General features: G+C 45.3%; 1 protein-coding gene across 2 annotated transcripts; it reads left to right on the forward strand.

Annotated features, from left to right (window-relative positions):
- The first annotated feature begins 586 nt into the window (after positions 1-586).
- On the forward strand, positions 587-13,999 carry mogat2 (monoacylglycerol O-acyltransferase 2). Of its 2 annotated transcripts, XM_061702656.1 has the most exons (7): positions 587-1,167; positions 1,276-1,408; positions 2,754-2,932; positions 11,673-11,877; positions 12,670-12,844; positions 13,108-13,307; positions 13,727-13,999. In XM_061702656.1, the coding sequence occupies exons 1-7, from the start codon at positions 1,153-1,155 to the stop codon at positions 13,879-13,881; spliced, it is 1,062 nt and encodes a 353-aa protein (XP_061558640.1). In that variant the 5' UTR covers positions 587-1,152; the 3' UTR covers positions 13,882-13,999. The 2 variants fall into 2 exon arrangements, with proteins under 2 accessions (XP_061558640.1, XP_061558639.1); XM_061702655.1 differs by having other exon boundaries at positions 587-1,408.
- Positions 14,000-16,865: the final 2,866 nt, after the last annotated feature.

The raw sequence follows: 16,865 nt of genomic DNA on the forward strand, positions 1-16,865 counted from the left end.
GATGACTTCCGGGTTCAGCACCGGAAAAGGTCGCTGCTTTTTTAAAATTTATTTATTTATTAATTTTTTTTGGGGGGGGGGGCAGCAACTTTACGACGTCATTTGCGCTAATCACAACAACTTTGTGTCTGTTCCGTACTACATTTGAAATAGGAGACCAGCGCTCCCAATTCGAAGCAAAGTAGTCTACTTTTATTTTGAATCATAACGCGACTTCCGGTCTCAATCCGATCATTGGTGCCTTTTTGTACCCTTCCAAACTGATCATCAATGAAATAATGACGTACATATCTGGCTATTACATGTGTACTGCATGTTTGTAGATGTGCTTGCAAATGGACGTGTAAATGTATTCAGTGTAAAATCTTTAGGCCGTAAAGCCTTGAGGACAAACACAGGCAAATGAACAATAACATTCATAATGGAGCTATATTTACTTTCAATAGCAGAGCCATTTTATTATTTAAAAGTAGTTATTATTTTGAAGTCATTTATTAGTAGATCTATTTATTCATGGGGTCGAATTCAATAATGCTTCTCACTCCTTTGTAAGTAATTTTGAGGTATTTGTTGTTGTTTTTTTTAATATGGGGGGGGGGGGATACAATGGATATGTGTACACATTTATAAATGATACTAACCATGAAAATATAAAAACAAATTTCAAGATTCATTGCCACATCCATTTTCAAGAATTCCCAACCACTGTGCAATAATAACACATGAGTGAAATATTGCCCAACAGGTGCTGGGAAATTGATAAAGAACATATAAGTAATATCAGTACTCGATCGGATTGTCTTGATTTCTGTTTCAGAGGCACGTCATTGGCTCTTTTAATCCATGTAACCTACGTTGACCTTATGGCATTGAGTCGTACGCTTTTTCTTACACTACGAATGAAGAGAATTGTCATTTATAATCGCTGCTCATCTGGAGTTGTACTTTTGTCTTCTCTCAGCCAGATGGGGCTGCCTTTGCAGAGGCCGACATTTTCAGTCTTACAAAACCTGAACCTCTGTGCCACAGAGGCAGTTTCGAAAAGAGCCAAGCTTTTTTTTCTTTTTTTTTTGCATTGCTCCAAATATGTCATACGCTCATGTTTGAAGGTTCTGTACGAAGAAGGTCAAGGTTTACAGGGTCAAAGATCAGATGTGGGATGATATGGTAAGAATGATTGAGCAAAGTGTCTGAGATAAGAGAGTCAATCAGGAGGTGATGAAAGCGAGGGCAGACTTTGGACATTCTTCGCTGGCTCCTTTCCTTTCCCACCAGTTGCGATTCTGCGAGTTTTCGCTCTTCCCTCGGGCCAAAATGAAGATTGATTTTGCGCCAGTCGGCGTGCCCCTCCACAGGAGACTGCAGACTGTTGCGGTGCTGCAGTGGGTTTTCTCCTTCCTCGCCTTGGGTGAGTGTATTTGATCACATTTTTTGGGTGGGTGCACTAGAGACGCCAGGGATTGCGAATTAATAGCGTGGTACGTCAAATGTCAAATGTTAATCCGATGCGTTGTGCAATGTCTGCGTACGAGTGGCGGTTTCTTTCGGGAGTGAAGTTCGAAGTCACCTTGACAAGTGTGCGTCTCAGAGAGGGAGCCAAACAGGGCAAGAGTAAAGCATTGCAAGAGCTACAATCAACCCCGGATGTTCGTGCTTCGGCATTCGTGAATTCAACTATTTGCAGATTAATTTTTTTCGGGGGGGGGGGGTGGGCGGGAACCGAGCCTCTGATATTTGCTGAAAACTCAACTATTTGCTGTTTATTGTGCTCAGGTCAAAGCAATGAAAGTATTAATTTGGCACCATCTTGTGGCATCTTGGTGCCAAGGAACTGAGGAAGAATTGATGTGTTTCATTTAAATCTATTACTAGTTCCACGACAGCAAATAAAGTGTCTGCTTCATGTTTCTTGAAAAATGGATTTGTTATTTTCATATCGACAGAAAATCTGGACCCAAATGTTCACTTTCCACCAAACGCCTTCTTGATATAAATCAAACAATAGCTTTAAACTTGGTTGCCAACTATTTTCCTTGACTTCCGATTTCAAATATACAGTCGTGTTCAAAAGTTTGCGGTCGCTTAGCGATGTCATTATTTTTTTTTTTTTTTTGAGAAAAGCACAGTTGTTTTTTTCATTGAAGATATGTTTTTCCCCACAAATACAATCATAATGTAAAAAAAAAAAAAAAAAAAAAAAGATTTTTTTTTTTTTTTTTAAAAGGACATTTTCACCGTAGTTATAAATATTACTGTACATATAATAAAAAATAAAAGCAGAGAAATCTGTGGTTCCTGTTATCCAAATCTGCAAAACAAATCAGAGGGCTTTCTGTCCTTTTTGCCAGGGCAGTGTCTCTTACGATGACGTTTGGTCAGGTGCATTGTTTGCACGTATCAACAAAGCGTCTGCGGCGCTTATTTTCCTCAATCCCAGGAGTGAGATCAACTTGCCGACTCCACAGCGACGCACAGCAAATGATTGTAACCGCACGTCACGTTGCGCATCACATGCTCGCTTTGCCTCAAAGCGCTCCATTAGACGCTTCTAATGGCCCGCTTATGATGGGGGGGGGGGGGGGTCTGTGACATTCATGATAAGCACATCTCCCAATCCACACAGAAGCTGGCCCTTTAACGGCGCTGCACATAAATGTTAACTTGTTGACAGAATCCCTCTAGTCTCTCATTTATCAATTCTTCACTTATTTGCTTTCCTCCCAAAAGCTCTAATTTTGTCTTTCTCTCCTCAGCACCCACATGCATCTTCTTGTTCGTCTACCTGCTCTTCACTCGGTACTGGTTGATCAGCGTGCTTTATTCTGTCTGGTGGTTCTTTGACTATGACAGTCCTTCACGCGGAGGCCGCAGGGTGCCCTACTTGTGTGGAATCAAACTATGGGACTACATGCGGGATTACTTCCCTATCAAGGTGAGATGTAGAGTGCTGCTGCTTTCTGAGGTCAAGCTTTACCCGCAATGCCGATACTGATGACTTTTAATCAAACGATCTTCAGTAGCCATATTGCGGGTAAGCGTGACCTCAGAAATTCAGAACAAAATGGCTCAGGACATCTTGCTGTACTCATTTGGATTAATCTAATCTGATCTCCGATCAAGCAGCGTCATTACGTATGTCCTTGCAGCAAGTGGACCAATTTCGCAATTGTCCCTAGCTGACGAACAGCTTCCAATCCTCATGTCCGCCGCCAGTTAGCAAATTTCCAAAATTTCCCACTGTCTGCGAGGCAGTGAAGCTCCTTGAATGTGATTGGATGGATAATGCGTCAATCAGCAGACATCCTTGATACGATACAAAGAATAATGGAATGTACACCGCAATGCCACCTCTTTTTTTATTTTTTTAAATTTTTATTGGCACAACAGGTTCGTGTGAGGAGACTCACCTCCTGGGTACACACAGTAATCAATCTGCATGTCATTCATCACAACACGCGCCCTTATCTACCACACGTCTTCAAGTTAGTTAGTTAATGGTGAATTTTGCTGGCCACCAGTTAACTTCTTCATGCACTTTTATGAATGTAAAAAAAAATAAAAAAATGCTGTGTCACAGTAATTCTTTTGTTGTTGACACTGGAGAGAAAATTGGAAGTCGATCAGTGGGAAGAGATCAACTTCGGGGGTCTCACTGTATTATAAATACCATTATATGGAAGTAACTCTCTTGTGCTGTTGTTGGCTACTGCTCTGGACGCTGGAACGTCTACGTTTTCACTCATTGCTAGTACTTTGTTAAGTATTTTGGGCCAGGTCCTGTTTGCTTTTAAGAGTCCAAAGAAATGATTTACACCAAGCACACCGTTACTCATTTAGAGGCTATTGCTTGTCGATAGCTAGCTTTGGAAATGAGGGACATAAATGTCAGGTTTACACAGAGGGTTATGTGTCCAATCTTTTACTGCGTGAAAAGGTTTCAAAGTCATCAAAGGCCCAGGCAGTCCCGAGGCAAACAATTATGCATAACGGGTCCAGCTCAAAGGTTCTAGGGAGGAGCGAGTTCGTTCCAAATGCCAAAAAAGCCCAACAAAATATTATCAATGATCAATAAGATAATTTTGGATGGTGGATTCAGCACAAAGGTTCTATAGGGAGAAGCGAGTTATTTTCAAATGCCCCCCCCCCCCCCAAAAAAAAACAACATTAAATATTAATAGTACTGAATAATAAATACCCCTCCTTGAACCGTCACCTTATCATGGTGGAGGGGTTTATGTGTCCCAATGATCCGAGGAGCTAAGTTGTCTGGGGCTTCACGCCCCTGGCAGGGTCACCCATGGCAAACAGGTCCTAGGTGAGGGACCAGACAAAGCACAGCTCCAAAGACCCCTATAATGAGAAAAATGATTGGATTATGTTTTCCCTTGGTCACCGGGGCCCCCCTCTGGAGCCAGGCCTGGAGGTGGGGCTCGAAGGCGAGCGCCTGGTGGCCGGGCCTGCGCCCATGGGGCCCGGCTGGGCACAGCCCGAAAGGGTAACGTGGGTCCCTCTTCCCATGGGCTCACCACCTGTGGGAGGGGCCATAGGGGTCGGGTGCAATGCGAGCTGGGCGGTAGCCGAAGGCGGGGACCTTGGCAATCCGATCCCCGGCTACAGAAGCTGACTCTAGGGACGTGGAATGTCACCACTCTGGCAGGGAAAGAGCCCGAGCTGGTGTGTGAGGTCGAGAAGTTCCGACTAGATATAGTCGGACTCACCTCCACGCACAGCTTGGGCTCTGGTACCAGTCCTCTCGAGAGGGGTTGGACTCTCTTCCACTCTGGAGTTGCCCACGGTGAGAGGCGCCGAGCAGGTGTGGGTATACTTATTGCTCCCCGGCTCGGCGCCTGTACGTTGGGGTTCACCCCGGTGGACGAGAGGGTAGCCTCCCTCCGCCTTCGGGTGGGGGTACGGGTCCTGACTGTTGTTTGTGCCTATGCACCAAACACCAGTTCAGAGTACCCAGCCTTTTTGGAGTCCTTGGAGGGGGTGGTGGAGAGCGCTCCTGCTGGGGACTCCATCGTTCTGCTGGGGGACTTCAATGCTCACGTGGGCAATGACAGTGAGACCTGGAAGGGCGTGATTGGGAGGAACGGCCCCCCCAGATCAGAACCCGAGCGGTGTTCTGTTATTGGACTTCTGTGCTCGTCACGGATTGTCCATAACGAACACCATGTTCAAGCATAAGGGTGTCCACACTTGCACCTGGCACCAGGACACCCGAGGTTGCAGTTCGATGATCGACTTTGTGGTCGTGTCATTGGACTTGCGGCCGCATGTCTTGGACACTCGGGTGAAGAGAGGGGCGGAGCTGTCAACTGATCACCACCTGGTGGTGAGTTGGCTCCGATGGTGGGGGAAGATGCCGGTCCGACGTGGCAGGCCCAAACGTATTGTGAGGGTCTGCTGGGAACGTCTGGCGGAATCCCCTGTCAGAAGGAGTTTCAACTCCCACCTCCGACAGAACTTTGCTCATGTTCCGGGGGAGGCGAGGGACATCGAGTCCGAGTGGACCATGTTCCGCGCCTCCATTGCTGAGGCGGCCGACCGGAGTTGTGGCCGTAAGGTGGTGGCTGTCGTGGCGGCAATCCCCGAACCCGTTGGTGGACACCAATGGTGAGGGATGCCGTCAAGCTGAAGAAGGAGTCCTATCGGGCATTTTTGGCCTGTGGGACTCCTGAGGCAGCTGATGGGTACCGGCTGGCCAAGGGGAATGCAGCTTTGGTGGTCGCTGAAGCAAAAACTCGGGCCTGGGAGGAGTTCGGTGAGGCCATGGAGAAAGACTTCCGGACGGCTTCGATGAAATTCTGGTCCACCATCCGACGTCTCAGGAGGGGAAAGCAGTGCACCATCAACACTGTCTATAGTGGGGATGGGGCACTGCTGACCTCGACTCGGGACGTTGTGAGCCGGTGGGGAGAATACTTTGAAGACCTCCTCAATTCCACCGACACACCTTCCCATGAGGGAGAAGAGTCTGGGTTCTCTGAGGTGGGCTCTCCTATCTCTGGGGTTGAGGTCACCGGGGTGGTTAAAAAGCTCCTTGGTGGCAGGGCCCCGGGGGTGGATGAGATTCGCCCGGAGTTCCTCAAGGCTCTGGATGTTGTAGCGCTTTCCTGGTTGACACGCCTTTGCAACATCGCGTGGACATCGGGGACAGTGCCTCTGGATTGGCAGACTGGGGTGGTGGTCCCCCTTTTTAAGAAGGGGGACCGGAGGGTGTGTTCCAACTACAGGGGGATCACACTCCTCAGTCTCCCTGGTAAGGTCTATTCAGGGGTGCTGGAGAGGAGGGTCCGTCGGAAGGTTGAATCCCAGATTCAGGAGGAGCAGTGTGGTTTTGCTCCTGGCCGTGGAACAGTGGACCAGCTCTACACCCTTGGCAGGGTCCTCGAGGGTACATGGGAGTTCGCCCAATCAGTCTACATGTGTTTTGTGGACTTGGAGAAGGCATTCGACCGTGTCCCTCGGGTGGTCCTGTGGAGGTTGCTTCGGGAGTATGGGGTACCGAACACCCTGATACGGGCTGTTTGGTCCCTGTATGACCGGAGTCAGAGTTTGGTCTGCATATCCGGCAGTAAGTCGGACTCGTTTCCGGTGAGGGTTGGACTCCGCCAAGGCTGCCCTTTGTCACCGATTATGTTCATAACTTTTATGGACAGAATTTCTCGGCGCAGGCGTAGAGGGGGTCCGGTTTGGTGGCCTCAGTATTGCATCTCTGCTTTTTGCAGATGATGTGGTTCTGTTGGCTTCATCAAGCCATGACCTCCAACTCTCACTGGAGGAGTTCGCAGCAGAGTGTGAGGCGGCTGGGATGAGAATCAGCACCTCCAAATCTGAGACCATGGTCCTCAGTCGAAAAAGGGTGGCGTGCCCTCTGCAGGTCGGGGATGAGATCCTGCCCCAAGTGGAGGAGTTCAAGTATCTTGGGGTCTTGTTCAAGAGTGAGGGAAGAATGGAACGGGAGATCGACAGGCGGATCGGTGCAGCGTCTGCAGTGATGCGGACTTTGTATCGATCCGTTGTGGCAAAGAAGGAGCTAAGCCGAAAGGCGAAGCTCTCGATTTCCCGGTCGATCTACGTTCCTACCCTCACCTATGGTCACGAGCTGTGGGTCGTGACTGAAAGAACGAGATCCCGGATACAAGCGGCCGAAATGAGTTTCCTCCGCAGGGTGTCCGGGCTCTCCCTTAGAGATAGGGTGAGAAGCTCGGTCATCCGGGAGGATCTCAGAGTAGAGCCGCTGCTCCTCCGCATTGAGAGGAGCCAGATGAGGTGGCTGGGGCATCTGATTCGGATGCCTCCCGGACGCCTCCCTGGTGAGGTGTTCCGGGCACGTTCCACCGGGAGGAGACCCCGGGGACGACCCAGGCCACGCTGGAGAGACTACGTCCTTTGGCTGGCCTGGGAACGCCTCGGGATCCCTCCGGAAGAGCTGGATGAAGTGGCTGGGGAGAGGGAAGTCTGGGCGTCCCTGCTAAAGCTACTGCCCCCGCGACCCGACCCGGATAAGCGGTAGAAAATGGATGGATGGATGTTTTTCAGTCATCAGTCGTATTAAAAACAAACAAACAAAAAAACAATATTTCACAAATTCTCCCTGGGTATGTAAACTTATGAGAACAATTGTACATATATGCAATCATATATACCCCTGTCATATTGAAATAAACGTGTAGTCTACACCTTTTTCATAACCTCTAGGTGGCATACGAGAATGAAGGTGTACACCTTTTTCATAACCTCTAGAGGGCGGTGACATAGTGGAATGAAAGTGTACAGCTTTTTCAAAACCTCTAGATGGCGGCATACATTTCTCCTATACCTATGTATAATGCACACGATTGACTTTTGACAATTTTTGGGGGTAAAAAATGCGCATTATACACGAGAAATTACGGTATTCACGAATGACAAGGAGAAGAGTTTGCAACTACAATGTAGTTATCAGATACTGATACACACATAAAATTGGCATGTGTGATTTTACTGCCTTTAAAGTGTGTGGAGTAATCGGGACACACATAAGAATGTCTCCACAGATCCATTTGGAATGAAGAACTCAAACCAAAACAAGACATCTCTCCTTAATGTGCCCAAAACAACAACAACAACAAAAACACGTGACACAAGTAAGGAACTACGGTGGTTTGCCTTCCTAGCAGCTCTGGCTGACAATCCATCCATCCATCTTCTCGTCGTAGTAGTCGCACGTATCACGTAAGGTTAGCAGTGTTGAGTGGATTGATCATTTGTAGATGCAGTATGACATCGTCGGTTTGACTAGTATCATATGTAAGTCCAGATTGGAGCAGTTGAAAGTGAAAATGGAAATGGCGTGCGCGGTGAGCACACCACTGTCCATCTTGTGTGATGCTGTTCCGGCCGGTTTCTGCTCACTTTGCACCCACTTGTCTGCCAACTCAAATTTCACTGACGAGAGGAAGTCTGCGATTGATCTCTGCCTCTCACTCTTCTCCTGTGCGTTTGCAATGAAGCCAGATAAGCACATTTCAATAAGTGTATTTAACTATTTCTCACAATGACCTTTGCATTTACTTGATGTTCAGAACCATTGGCCAAACACTGCTCCCTTTCTTGGAGATGCAATTTGGTCGGATTGAACGGTATAGTTTTGCAGTTTTGCTTAAATTTGCCTTATGATTTGCCCTGAAGCATATTTGCAAGGCAAGCAAATCGTGAAAGTCGTACGCCCTCCTGTTGACCTTGTCCTGACTGTACATGTCCTCCCTCTTTTAGCCTGTTGTGTCCCTCTTGCGGTCAAGCACTAATTGTGCATTGATATTTCTTGCAGTTGTCAGCTTTTTGAGCGAATATTTGACGTCACATTTATGTTCGAAGTTAAGCCGTTGACACTTAAAGCGCGGTTTACGGGGATTTTGAAGAGCTCGTAGAGTGAAACCTGCAGATTAAATCCATTGCTTTTTATTGGTCTGAGGAAAACACTGTACTATCTCCCTTATATGCAAAGAAAAACAATAGCACTGTAATAGAAAACAACACAATATTATAAGAAAGAGTTATGTCACCTTATGAGGGAAAGGTTGGCAGAAGTACAAGGGAGAAAGTTGTCATTTTACAAGAAAAAAATGCCCAAGATAAGCACATCAAACTTACACTCGAGTTTAATTTTCAAAAATGACGAAATATTCAATGGTTTGGCACATTAACTTCATCATCAGCATCATGTGTTTAAAGTGGTAGTTTGCTGCACTAGTGTCACCAGCAATGTGAGTTAAACTAATAATGAATTATATATCGTTTAAATGTCATTTGAAAGGTATTTGTTGCTCCTCCGCACAGTAACCATTAATCTCTCATTAAAAATATGAAAAACATTCATAAGGGTATAATTTTCTTATGTCGATATTTTCGGGTTTGAAATGTATCTTTTGTGACATCAGTCCTGGAAGCTTTCTGACATACTTCGTACAGACCCCGAAAAAAAATAAATAAATAAAATAAAACAATGTGCCAATTGGAATTTCCGACAGTTTGTAATTGATTTCCAATTTTTTCCAACCTTTATACCTTCCTTCTCCCACGTTCTCCTATGCATGTGCTATTTCCAGCGTCATCTGACTCTACGGCGCATTAATACTGGGACAAAGAGGCAATGTGGAAAACGGAAGGAGTGTCCTTTTCAGTTCATTTCATTGGGAGTCTTTTAACCGCTGTTTCTAATGACACCGTGATCAGATTCAACGAAACCAGCTGATGTGTGATCACGAAAGACTTCTTTTGGGAGAGGAAAAAAGGAGACAGCGAGTTTGTCTCTGCATATTAGTCGGGAAGAAAAAGCCCTCTCATTTACTGCACATACATGTGCTTTAGTTATCTGGTTCTAAGTTTTCAATTTGGATGCACAATTTAAAGTTCTGACCCAAGGTTTTATCCACCGCAAACAACATGCGGAGGTGTTATTTAGGACACGATAATGATTTTGACGTGTGACTCATCAAGAATAAATACGACACACTTGGAGGTCACTCGGTTAGATACATAACCTATTGGGATGCTATACACGAGATAGAAAACAGCCTAAGAAAATCAAATGCTGTAAATTAATGAAATGTTGCAGAGCGGCTCTTATCACAGTTTTTCAATACACATTTTGATATTTTCAATTCTTCATTTGTGGCTGCAGAGATGCCTGAAAATGGTTCGAGCCCCGAGCGGAGCTGATTATTTCTCCGCGAAGGTGGTGCAAAAACAAACCGCACAAGAGGCCAGATGTTCAGTGCTCATAGTGAAACATGTAAACACTCCTCACATTACCATATAGCTTATCTAATCTTTTGCAGTGTTGATCATCAGAGAAAATAATTCACCTGACCTTGGGCAAATCATTTTGTTCATGTTTAATGTAAAGTTCAGTGTACAGTTGGAACCGAATGTTTACGTACACTATATACAGTAAAAAGACACATTCCCCCCCCCCCCCCCCCCTCTCACTGTCTGACATGAAATCACACTAAACCGTCCCTATTTTAGGTCAACTAGGATTATCTGCATTATTTCTATTTGCTAAATGCTAGAATAATGAAAGGAGGACATTTTTTTTTTTTGGACAACGTTTCATGACTTCACTCATACGTTTCCATACAGCACAGTAAGATTACTGTGCCTTTAAAAAAAAAAATAATAATAATTGGGAACACGTGAAACACACTGTCATGGGAAAGTCAAAAGAAATCAGCCAGTATTGGGCGACGATTGCCGACTTGCACAAATCTAGTTCATCCTCGGGTGGACTTTCCAGATGCCAATGGGTGCCGCATTCTTCGGTTCAAAAAATAGAGCCTTTTATTCCGATTAGAAAACTGAATGAAAATTCTCCAAATCCGAATGGAATTTCTTTTGGTTTCGCAAGGGTGGAATAGTTATTCCACTAAAGCCAACTGACTGTAATCCAAATAGAACCACTTGTCTTGCACAATGTTTTTGACCTACACTGTCAGCTATTACCATACTAACTCATCTGTTGTAGTCTGCAGTGACATAAAACAACATTTTATAATATTTATATAACACCTATATTGATTCTTTTTTTTTCCCCGTTAAGGTTCCCGAAATGCCCAGCGCTTTATGATTTGGACAAAGCGAGTGCACGAGTTTTGCAAAATACGAAAGAAAGAAATAGAGGAAAGCAATGCTGTTTACATACATACATATATACAGTACATATATATTGATACAGTATATCGAATACTTTTGAGGGGCTTATGAAAAAAATATTGCTTTTGGGCCCCACCACGTTGATGCTGCATTTTGAAAAGGTTTTCTTGGGCTCCTGTCAGTCACGGGCCCTGAGAATCGCTCTTCTCACATTACGGCGCGCCTTATGACGTTATGAATGATTGTCTCAGTATTCGCAAACCAAAATCTTGCAACGCGCTCGGTCGCACGTACGAAGCGAGCCGCGCGGAGGGAAAGTCGGATTTTGTCGATTGCGCGGCGAAAGGGTTCAAAGAGCAAACGGCTGGCGAAACGAGGGCAGGGAGAAGGCACGAGCGCCGCGCAGCTGGGCGACAACTGTGCGCCGCTTTCAGGAATCACTACAAATGCTCTGTCATACAAATGTCCACTCGATTAACATCGGAAAGATCTAACAGTTGAAATATATGTCTGTGTCCTGATATTTCCCCCAGTTGCTGAAGACAGCTGAACTGGACCCTCGACACAACTATGTCCTGGGCTTCCACCCCCATGGAGTCCTGGTGGCAGGAGCCTTTACCAATTTTTGCACCTACTCCACAGGCTTCAGGCAACTGTTTCCAGGCCTCACCTGCTACCTGCTCATGCTGCCCCTTTGGTTTCGAACCCCATTCTTCAGAGACTACATAATGTGCGCAGGTTTGCACGATTTCCATTACTCTTACGCATCAATTGAGTACACACGAGACTGACTTAAAAAAAAAATGCTCCGACACTAGCACACCGATACCATCTACCGTCCTTGACTTACACCAAGCCATGTCAGCCGTGGGGAGACACAGTACTTTAAAGTAAACGTGGATGACAACACTTTTGTTAGCCAACAGCAAGTTATGCTATACAAAATGGACGGTGAACTTCGATCAGGCAGCGTCGGAGCGGCTTGTCCGCGAGTTGCGACAGCGGGCCGTCCTGCAAACACTGACATTCTTGGGCCCCGTCAGCCGCTCCGCTCTGCGCGGCTCAGCCGCGGCGGACGACACCGTGGCTTGGTCACATTGAGTAAAAAAAAAAAAAAAAAAAAAAAAGAAGATGACATCAGTTGTCCTCTCAATTTATTTTGTAATCAACACACAGAGATAACACGGCACCCTTATTCCTACTTGTATATCAACCAGACTTTTGATTTCCTCTTTGTCGCTTATCGATGTACCCCTTTTTTTTTTTTATAGTGCCCCTAGTGTTCAGACTGATACACCACAGAACTGAAATGCCCTGCGTTAAAGTCAAAGTGAAAGACTGTTAGAAAAACATACAGTTGAAATGTTAAAATGTTAAAAGTTTTGACACTAATAAGTGTTATAGTTGAGTGAAACCTTTGCCATGGATGAGAAACAAATTGTTTTGTATTTTTGACACTTATTATTATTGAATTCATAAGTTCATTTGACTACCACGTATTGTATGCTCTTCTGTGTTGCAATGCTGCAGGTCTGATTCCATCGGATAAAGAGAGCGCCAGTTATCCTCTGCGTCAGAGGGGCGGCGGCAATGCCGTTGCGATCGCCGTCGGTGGCGCCCCAGAGGCACTTGATGCCCACCCTGGGACATACAATGTACTGTTGGCCAAGAAGAAAGGTTTCATTAAAATGGCTATGGAGCATGGGTGAGAGCAGAGGGGCCTGATTTTCCTAGGTTCTGTGGCTTGCCCGGCAAAATTGCGTCAGTCTATTCATGTCGCGTCTTTTGCGACTCGAGCGTCAACTTGTTAAACAGAAGCTTGTTCAAGTCACGGAATTTCCTGGGAAAGCTTGTCGTGTGATTTGAGATTGAGAATAATCAGCAGAACAGATTTAAAGTGCTCAATAGACTGCATATGCCTGTTGTGAAACCTTTTTTTTTTTTTTTTTGTTTTTTTTTTTTTGCCAGTGCTCACCTGGTGCCGGTCTTCTCGTTTGGTGAGAATGAGGTGTTTGATCAAGTGGGAAACTCAAGAGGAACCTGGCTTCGAAGTGTCCAAGAAAAGCTGCAAAGCATCATGGGTATCTCCCTTCCACTCTTCCATGCTCGTGGGATTTTCCAATACTCCTTTGGCCTCATGCCATACAGAAAAGCCATCCATACTATCGGTGAGTGCGCTAAGATAGACTTTGACTGATTTGACCACTGTACCGTGGGCACCAACGACAACTGCGCCTGCACTGTATGCCGCGGGCCAACTGGAGGTCACTGCATGAGCTTTGGACATTGGCAATATCTTCAACTACGTCGCATGTATTTCCCAACCTCATGTTGGCAGAAAAATCAGGCGTGCTACAGTAGTGTCAGCGAGCGTGAGTACGCTTTCAGAGTGTGCTAGCCCAGCACAAGATGGATTTGCACACGTAGACCCCAAGTGGTGTCCAAGCACCTGGCCTTTTTGCCCTGGATGTAAAAAGTGCCCCGTTTGCCGCACCCCAACCCACAAACTTTGAAATCAACATGAAAAAGTATCTTGGGCATATTAGAACTTGCATTTAGCCTGTTGCGACTTGTCACCTGTGTGCAGTTGGACGGCCCATCAGGGTGGAGAAGAAGGAGAAGCCGACCGTCGAGGATCTTGACGCCCTTCACCAGTTGTACATGGACGAGCTTTGCAATCTCTTCGAGCAGCACAAGACTGACTATGGTGTGGACAAGGACACACACTTGAACTTCATCTGAACTGGACAAAAGATGCATTGCTATTTATTTTGTGAAGTTGAGAAGATTTGTTTTTTCTTTTTTTGCAAACACAAATTTGTTCTGGGATGGTAATGAAAGGTGAATAAAATGATTTTGATGATGCAACAAGAGGCCCCGATTGATCTGTTTGTATAAGATATCATTTTCAACTACGACATTACAGAATTACAATTTTTTTTTTGTACGAGGGTTTTTGTATTCGGCTTTTTCTTTTGGCTGTTTGCAAAATTAAACACTGGTTACGCTGATGACACAAGTCAAGGTTTCCTCACACGGTTATGGAAACTGTCTTGAGTTTTGGGATTTGGATTCGGAGTACGTGGAGAAAAGCCACGCAGGCACGAGGAGAACATGCAAACTCCACATAGGCGGGGCCGGGATTTGAACCCCGGTCCTCAGAACTGAGGCAGATGTGCTAACCGGTCGTTTTAACGATTTCATAAAGAATTTTTAACTGTGGTGGTCCGCTCGGCTGACTTTGGTGCGGGCAGCGTGGGTTCAGTTCCCACTCAGCGACGGCGTGAATGTGAGTGCGAATGGTCGTCCGTGCCCTGCGACTGACTGGCGACCAGTTCAGGGTGTAGTCCGCCTTTCGCCCCAAGTCAGCTGGGCTAGGCTCCGGCGCCCCGCCACCCGAGTGAGGATAAGCGGTACAGAAAATGGACGGATGGATTTTTAAGTGAGAAGAAAATTGTAAATCATCTCCAAATGTAAAAATAGAATATGCCTGATCTTAATGTACGAGTTAATTATTTCCAAACAAGTACATATCACTGAGACATGCTCTGCAGTCTTATCAAAACCCACCAATAACTAGTTTTGTGAGGCGTGATTCAACCACGTGATGAATATGTCTAGGTTATTATTTAATGACCGTGGCACCCACAAAGCAATGATTCTGGTGTTGGGCCAGGTCTCCAAACGATAAGACTGTCTGTGAACTTTGGCAAGTGCTCTTTTTATGAAATATTGGCATGATGTGGATATTTCCAAATTTATTGTCTGTCTGTCTGACTGGACGATGCCCTGATCTTTCAACACAGTTTGGAACAATACGTGCATGTGTGTTTGACTAAGAAAAGTGTTGCTGAAATCCAAATAGTACGTGACAATTTGTAGGATAATTTGGGTACTGCAAGGCAATAAAGTGGATTCATTTTCAAGCAGACGGCCATTTGTAGGGATAACAATGAAATGTTTAATCCTCGAAATTCGTTGGAAATCAGTTTTTTTGTTTTTGTTTTTGTTTTTTTGAGACACTCCTTACCATGAAATCAAATATAATGCATGTGTTAGCATATGATGCGAACAGACACTGTGGCACTGTGCGCAGCCGATAAGTGTTTTGGTCTCCTCTCGAGTGAGTCGGCGATGTGAGGTCAGAGTAACAGCGTTACAGGCTTATTTTTTTGAAGAAAGCGATCAGAGTGCAAAAACAGCACCGTCACCGATCTTATCTCTACTTTTCATGGAACGAAAAAGAAAATTGTAGACAAATACTCTATCCAAAAGGTTGCCTTTACCAACACAATACCAAGTAGAAATCTCACTCGTGTAGCGAAATAAAGTCACACACACGCACACGCACACGTTAAAAAAAGCATTATGTTCAATCAATACCTCTCGGACAGTATAAAAAAAAGGGTTTCATATTTTCTTTGCGGAGTAATAATTTTTGATACAGTCCTTGAACTAGCTATGATTACATTGTGCATGAAAGTGTTTAGTGTGCATACAGTATGTGCCGTGCATTAAGTATTGTTCAGCATTTACAATCTTTAGCAAATGGAACAATCTTGTCTGTAGATGACTGGGAATGTCCGTCCATCCGTTTGTTCTCTGAACCGCTGATCCTCAGTAGGGTCTCGGGCGTGCTGGAGGCTATTCCAGCGGACTGCGGGCGAGAGGCGGGTCACGCCCTGAACTGGTCGCCAGCCAATCGCGGAGCACATCGAAACAAACGGTCATTCACACCTACGGACAATTTCGAGTCTTTAATTAAGCTACTCCGCATGCTTTTGCGGGATGTGGGAGGAAACCGGAGTACGAATTACGTCAAGTTTATCATATTTATGTCACGTTGTTTCATTCATACATGATCAAATGAAGAATTTCTTTTTTATTTTTCCATTTTTATTTTTTAAATTGTCTTCAGGGGATTAACGAAGTCTGTGTGTGCACCTGCGGTAACAAATGATTCTCCAGGTTGCAAAAACAGTTATTTCAAAATGACTCAGCAGCCCGAATGAACAAAGCTATTTCTTAAAAATGAAATGACCAAGTATAATTGCAAGAATTTATTGCTGAACTCGAGGGAGGGGGGCATTGCCTGACTGCCACCTCATGTCAAGGACTGCATGGTATCGAAACGCTGTCTTGCTTCTCGGGTGGTTTCCCAACAGATATGTGCAATTTTTAGGATGAGCTGCATGAGATACAAAGGGCAAAGAGTTTATTCAGCCAATGGAAATTGTCTTTCCCCCCCACCCCTAATATCCAGTGTGATGAAATCCTGTTGAGGAGGCCATACTGTTGCTCTGCTATCCTTGACTTGCAGTTCTGTCATTTTGGCTAAATACTTTGGATTCCCTGTCTACGGAGGTGCTCTGCGTAAAATCATCTTCACATCTTGATGACTTCAAATCCATCGTGCTTGGCGTAAAGTCTGGCAACCGATTGTACAAATACTTCCGCGCTCAGCTGCTAATGTCCGGGAAACTGAAGAACCCAGAGAAAACAGACGTAATCTGAATTCTGTGAAGTGGTATAAACGAGCATAATTTGGATTTTCAGATTTTGACTTCAACTATACCACAAGGTTGAATATATACCTTTTCATCTTTATAAATGGCGTGAGACAGCATTTCCCCCCCCCCCCCCCCCCCCCCTCTCCTGAAATAAGACCACGGGTAGTCAATAGTGTTTTCACTGTGGCTCGCAGAGCCGGCCAAAGGTTGACGCGA

This window comes from Phycodurus eques, chromosome 17, assembly GCF_024500275.1.
Source record: "Phycodurus eques isolate BA_2022a chromosome 17, UOR_Pequ_1.1, whole genome shotgun sequence".
Taxonomy (NCBI): domain Eukaryota; kingdom Metazoa; phylum Chordata; class Actinopteri; order Syngnathiformes; family Syngnathidae; genus Phycodurus; species Phycodurus eques.

What these genes read in the sequence shown, in the direction of transcription:
- mogat2 (XM_061702655.1), top strand. Translation starts at nt 1,219, where the DNA reads ATGAAAGCGAGGGCAGACTTTGGACATTCTTCGCTGGCTCCTTTCCTT. An exon ending in TTTCTCCTTCCTCGCCTTGG is followed by an intron (nt 1,409 to 2,753) that starts GTGAGTGTATTT and finishes TTCTCTCCTCAG; the next exon opens with CACCCACATGCATCTTCTTG. An exon ending in AGACTACATAATGTGCGCAG is followed by an intron (nt 11,878 to 12,669) that starts GTTTGCACGATT and finishes GCAATGCTGCAG; the next exon opens with GTCTGATTCCATCGGATAAA.